Below are 6929 nucleotides of genomic sequence, written 5' to 3' on the forward strand. Positions count from 1 at the left end.
TTTGCCACAATTTCAGTTGTGAGCAAAAAAGATTTATCTTGCTTTATACAAACTGTTACACTGGGACCATCTAGCCAATTCTGACTCTGCTTAGCCTCTACTGTAGGTACAATGTGGCTTTAACTAGCCTCCTTCCTTTACACAGAAGCCCTACAGTTCTAGAAGTGCCCTGCTTATTTTCTGAATATTCTAGCCATAATGGAAATAAAATGAGTCCCCAAAAAAGCTCTGAATTCACCAATTTTCTGGTGAAGTCACTCTACTCCCTCTAACTGCAAAGAGACCACTATAATAATTATGGCTCAAAACATAAAGCCCTTCCACGTTTCTGTTCCTGATTTTTGCTTTTTCCAACGAGGCGATTCTAACATATTGTTTCTTGGCATCAGAATAAACCTTCATAACCAATGAAAAGCCAGGTCAAAGAAAACCTACAGCACTCTCATCTTGGTCTCTTAATTTATATAAATTACAACAAATGGAAGCTATAAGAAACAGTTCCGCTGCTAAGACTGAAAATGTTGAAGACTAAAAAATAAATCAACTGCAAATCGTACGCATGTTGTGTGTTTCTGCCAAGTTCTATGTACTTAATATTGAACTAAAAAACAATTAACCAAATTTTTAAAATTCACTATAATACCTAACTTTTCATTACCTTTCAGCTCAAATTACTACCATAAATGCAACTAGTTTTACATAGGTTTGAACTCAAGGATAATGAGACAAGTCACCTCAGGATTGAGATGTACATGAAACTACTTACTTTGATATATTTTTCCCCCAAACTCTAGACAGTTTACAATGGTCGTTCTCTAACTAATATTATCAAACCAAACTGTAGATAAAGAGAACATGTCTGTTACATAAAAAATGAATTAAAAAAAAAAAAAAGTAACAGAAGAATCAAGTTTACCTGACTCAAAGGTTGGCATTTTCAAGTCACCTTGGTTCAGTTCTGTGCCGTATTTTAATTTGTGATATTTTGCCCTGAAAATTTGATCACACATTAGTAAAAGAGTAACTTTTTCCTTTGGTCATTCTTGCTATATATTACTCCAATAACAAAACAATACGAATGTCTGTTTCTTTAAACTTTATTTGCAAAGAACACAGAATATATTGCTGTAGAAGAAAAAAAGCGTAAATTTCCCAAGTAACACATACCCAAAAGTTAAAAAAAGATCAATTATTCTTTGCCCTTTTTTTAATGTTCCAAAATTTAGATTCAATAATCAAACATATTTCTATTGAATTATTTTAATCTCTTGCCTTTCTTTCCCAAGTATGAATCAAATCAAGGTATCATCATGTATTTGGGCAGGGCTTTGTGCCTTTCAAAAAAAGGTGCCAAATACATAGTACAATTGTATACATGAGCATACTATTGTTCTACTTTATTCATATAAAAATGAGACACACATACCTTTCTTGTTTTAATGCATACTCTAACATCTTTATTCTTCTTACTAAGTCCTTCTTCAAGTTCTCCTGACCTTTTCTTTCTCCTTGTAGAAATGCAATCCGGGCCTAAAAAAACAAAAAAAATATGCATTTATTTATATTTTCCCTTAACTAGCCCTTATAGGAAACTGAAAAATAGAAAACAATAAATGCAAACTTTTGCATTTTACTCATATCAAGATTTTAAATTCATAAAAATGGGCCACGCAATGGCTCACACCTGCCATCTCAGCACTTTGGTAGGCCAAGGCAGTAGGACTGCCTGCAACAGGTGTTTGAGAGCAACCTACAGTGAGACTTCATCTCTGTAAAAGATTTTTAAAATTGGCCAAGTGTAGTAGTATGCGCCGGTAGTCCTAACTACTCAAAGCTGAAGAGACTGTCTCAAAAAAAAAAAAAGGCCAAACTTCCTGTTAAATAACACATCCCTTTTAAAATAAAGATAACTATAAATTAGCTAGTTTATAATCCTTAAGATACCTAATGTTAATATTTCATCTTTATATAACCTTGAAAGAAAAATATATAAAAATGGCACACAATTCCTAACACACAATTCACAAAGAACTGAAAAACATTATGTTCACAAGCAGATATATACTTCAGAAAATGGATATTATTTCAAAAAACAGATTACTTCAAGAGTCTTTCTTTCCTGAAACACAAGAAAATTTATAATCTGGGCCAGGCATAGTGGCTCACACCTGTAATACCAGCACTTTGGGAGGCTGAGGTGGGCAGATCACCTGAAGTCAGGAGTTCAAGACCAGCCTGGCCAACATGGTGAAACCCCATCTCTAGAAAATACAAAATCTCTACAAAAATACAAAAATTAGCCATGCATGATGGCAGGTGCCTGTAATCCCTGCTGAGGCAAGAGAATCACTTGAACCTGGAAGGCGGAAGTTGCAGTGAGCTGAGATTATGCTACTGCATTCCAGCCTGGGCAAAAGAGTGACTCTGTCTCAAAAAAAAAAAAAAAGAAAAAGAAAAACAAAAAGAAAAAGTGATCATCTTTCCATTCTACCACCCCACTCCAAATTCTGTTTTATTTCTTGAAATGGCAAATGCCACAGTATTACAAATGGTTTAAGTAAGGCCACTCACTATACATTCCATTACCTCATTATTTTTTATTATCAGTTTTCCACTGTGAAGGAAATTTTTTTCCTTAAGTGCCTTTTATTTTTATTTCCTGAAAAAGACAATTCTCTGCCTTTTTCTAGCCCCTCTCAATATGTGAGTCTCCTTTACCCACCTCACACTAAAAAATAACGTTGAAAGAGACTGACATCTGTCTGGGGACATTTGCCATTATGCATACATTCACAATAAAACGAACTTTCACATGAGGTAGAATATTCTTGCAGAGATGACACAGGTCCATTCGTTTAGTATGAGAAAGAAAGCTATTTAATAAGCTAAACTGTTATTAAAGTTTAGTTAGGATGTGTTGATTTCTACAAGAGATATATTTTAGATAACGAGATCAGCTAAATCAAGTCAATTAATAAAAACGCCCAAGTAATAAATAACCACTGTCATCAAAAAAATCTGTTATCCTAAAAAAAATTTGAATGAAATTATCTACAACTTCATAACACCTTTGAAGTTATAAACAGCTACCGAGTTCATGAACAGCCTGGGCAACACAGCAAGACCCTGTTTCTACCAAAAAATCAGTAATTAGCCAGGCTTGGTGGCATGTTCCTGTAGTCTTAGCTACTTGGGAGGCTGAAGCATGAGAATCACTTGAGCCCAGGAGTAAGGCTACAGTGAGCTACGTTCACATCACTGCCTTCCAGCATGGGTGACAAGCAAGATCTTGCCTCTACAACAAACACAAATAAATAGCTACATGACACTTATAAATACATATTTCCAAACCTTTTAAAAAGCACTAGGAGGAATGATAATGGTTCAGAACCTAATAGTCTATGATCCTAAAGAAAAGAGCAGCACTTACTCTCTTAAGCTATGGAGCAAAGGGAAAATATGTCAATTTCATCTTACACTTTGAAAAAAGATTCTGACAGGTTTTCTCCTGTGTTGGCTGTTTGTTGTTGTTGTTGTTGTTGTTTTTAGAAGCCAGGAAGCATATACTATAGAACCATTATGTAGCTTTCAATTTTCAGATCTAATATGTATTCTACAATTACCAGTAAAAAGGCTGAAAGAAACCTGTTTTATTATTCTGCTTCTGAAAAGAAGTCATAATTGGTGGGTTTATGATTGAGAAAGACATTGAAACTAAGTGAAAGTCATAATGTCCTCTAAGAGATTCTTACTACTCAGCAGTATTTCCTATTAGAATCTTATACTGTTGTGAGAATTTGTTTTCATTTTCTTCTTCTGCATTTTCGTATTACCAACTATAAATACTTGGAGAATCTAGTAAATTAGACAAGCACAAACCACACACCAAAAAACAAAAATTCCAAAGCAGCTACCAAACAGAAGGCTGGAAGGAAATAATTCGCAAGAATTTAGAACAAGAAAAAGGCTCAAGAATTAATTTAAACATTTTTTTAAAATGTGGACTAGAAGCCGGGCGCGGTGGCTCAAGCCTGTAATCCCAGCACTTTGGGAGGCCGAGGCAGGCGGACCACAAGGTCAAGAGATCGAGACCATCCTGGTCAACATGGTGAAACCCCATCTCTACTAAAAATACAAAAAATTAGCTGGGCATGGTGGCGTGTGCCTGTAATCCCAGCTGCTCAGGAGGCTGAGACAGGAGAATTGCCTGAACCCAGGAGGCGGAGGTTGCGGTGAGCTGAGATCGCGCCATTGCATTCCAGCCTGGGTAACAACGAAACTCCGTCTCAAAAAATAAATAAATTAATTAATTAAATAAAAATAATAAAAAAATAAAATGTGGACTAGAGTGGGCATGGTGGCTTACTTGTAATACCAGCACTTTGGGAGTTCAAGGCAGGAGGATCACTTAAGTCCAGGAGTTTGAAATCAGCCTGGCTAACATAGCAAAACCTCATCTCTACTAAAAATTCAAAACTTAGGTCGGGCGCAGTGGCTCATGCCTGTAATCCCAGCACTTTGGGAAGCCAACGCAGGTGGATCACCTAAGATCAGAAGTTCGAGATCAGCCTGACCAACACAGAGAAACCCCGTCTCTACTAAAAATACAGAATTAACTGGACACAGTGGCACATGCCTGTAATCTCTGCTACTTGGGAGGCTAAGGGAGGAGAATCACCTGAACCTGGGAGGCAGAGGTTGTGATAAGCCAAGATCGTGCCATTGCACTCCAGCCTGGGCAACAAGAGAGAAACTCCGTCTTAAAAAAAAAAAAAAGTTAAAAATTAACTCGATGTGGCGGTACGTGCCTGTAGTTCCAGTTACTTGAGATACTGAAGCAAAAGGATCATTTGAACCAAGGGGTCAAGGCTGCAGTGAGCCATGATTGCCACTGCACTGCAGCCTGGGCAACAGAGCAAGACTCTGTCTGAAAAGAAAAAATAAAAGACCACCACCACCAACATATGGATTAACCAAAAATACAAGGCAGAGAACCAAGTAAATGACAGAGAAGCCATAAGGACTGGAACTGACCTTATGACCTCATATCATCAAGTATCTAGAGGGTAAATTGATTGAAGAGGTAAAGGTTATATCTGATAGTGATAACATAATAATGACCAATTAAATAATAAATTTAGCACTTAGTACAGGATCATTTACAATGCACTTTTCAGCAATATTATAGCATCATCTCTGCAAACAAACACTTTAAAAAGTAACCTCAAAAAACACATTCTCCATCGCATCAAAAAAATAAAAGTACCTAAAAAAGTCAGGTGATAATGCCAGCTATTTGGGAAGCTGATGGGGGAGAATGCTTGAGCCCAGGACTTCGAGACTAGCCTGGGCAACGCAGTGAGACTCCATCTCCAAAACTATAATAAATAAAAGTAACTAGGAAAAAAAGCACCAAAGATGTGCAAGAGCTTTATATAGAATATATAAAAATTTCACAAAGGCATTAAATACAACCTAAATGGACTAGCTGACTACTGTAAAAATATCAACTTTCACCCAAATTGACTGACAGATTTAATTTCAATCAAATTCTGAATTTAAGCTGATACTAAAAATTTCCCCCCAAAATTCAAATTGCCTAGAACAGCCAAGACAATTATAAAGAATGAGATGGACCAACTACAGGGGCTCACGCCTATAATCCTAACACTCTAGGAGGCTGAGGAGGGCAGATTGCTTGAGACCAGGAATTTGAGACCAGCCTGAGCAATATGGCAAAACTGCATCTCTGCAAATTACAAAAATCAGACAGGCATGGTGGCATGTACCTGTATGTAGTCCCATCTGTATGGGAGGATTGCTTGAGTCCAGGAGTGCAGTGGTGTTATCATAGCTCATTGCACTCCAACATGGGCCACAGAGTTTCAAGGAAAAAAAAATTGAGGTGATAGAATTTGCTCTACTAAACAATAAGATATATTATAAAACTACAGAAATTAAGACACTGATTATTCAGGGACTGAAAACTGAACCAAAGAAACAGAACAGGAAGTCCAGAAACAAACTAAAGCATAGAAGATCATACGATTTATGAAAGGTGGCAGTGCAGAACACTAAGAATGGTTACTTCAAAAACGTTGCTTAGTAATAGAGAATACAAATGAGGGCTAAAAATGAAAATGAACATCTACCTGATAGTTTTTGCCTCATACAGTTTCAGGAGTATTACAGATCTAAACATGAATGCAGGACAGTAATGCTTTTAGGAAATTAAAGAAATCTCCCCTTAATCTTGTAAAGATATAACAAGTATCGTTACAACTTCAAATTAAGGGGAGATTTCTTGAAAAAGACAAAAACACTAGCCATAAAGAAAAGAATTAAAAATTTATTACAATAAAAATACTTTCAAGATAAAAGAGGAATTGGCAAACTACCTCAGGCTTGTTTTTGCATAGCCCTAAAACTAAAAATGTTTTTTAAAGTATCATAAAACAAGAAACAAAGAATAGGCAACACAAACCCTTGGTGGCCCACAAAGCCTAATATACTTACTTTAAAAGTCTGTAAATCTCCCAACTAATATCAAACAAAATGGGCCTAAAATTTTAAAAGGCGGCAAAAGACAAAGAACATTATTATATACAGTCATGTACCACATGACGTTTCAGTCAATGACAGACTGCATATACAATGGGGGTCCCACATGATTATAATGGAGCTGAAAAATTCCTATCACCTAGTGAAGTCATGGAATCTAGAAGTCATAGCTATCATAACACAGTAGTGGGATGCATTAGATGCATTACTCATGTTTGTCCTGATTCTATTATAAACAAATCTGCTGTGTTGTCAGTCATATAGAAGTACAATACATACAATTATGTACAGTGCTTAATACTTACAATGACAATAATGACTATCTTACTGGTTGATGTATTTACTGTACTATGCTTTTTTTTTTTTTT

The 6929-nt window shown here is 36.1% G+C and overlaps 1 protein-coding gene across 4 annotated transcripts in view; it reads right to left on the reverse strand.

Moving 5' to 3' along the window:
• The window catches only part of STRN3 (striatin 3), a 129352-nt gene that overhangs the window by 65672 nt on the left and 56751 nt on the right, over positions 1–6929 (reverse strand). For all 4 annotated transcript variants that reach the window (XM_010334969.3, XM_003924228.4, XM_003924227.4 and 1 more), the window contains exons 2-3: positions 1427–1530; positions 917–990 (exon numbers count right to left, since the gene is read on the reverse strand). In XM_010334969.3, coding sequence (XP_010333271.1) covers positions 917–990; positions 1427–1530 — 178 coding nt within the window. The remainder of the gene's footprint in view (positions 1–916; positions 991–1426; positions 1531–6929) is intronic.

Source organism: Saimiri boliviensis, chromosome 2 (genome assembly GCF_048565385.1).
Source record: "Saimiri boliviensis isolate mSaiBol1 chromosome 2, mSaiBol1.pri, whole genome shotgun sequence".
In the NCBI taxonomy this organism is placed as follows: Eukaryota; Metazoa; Chordata; class Mammalia; order Primates; family Cebidae; genus Saimiri; species Saimiri boliviensis.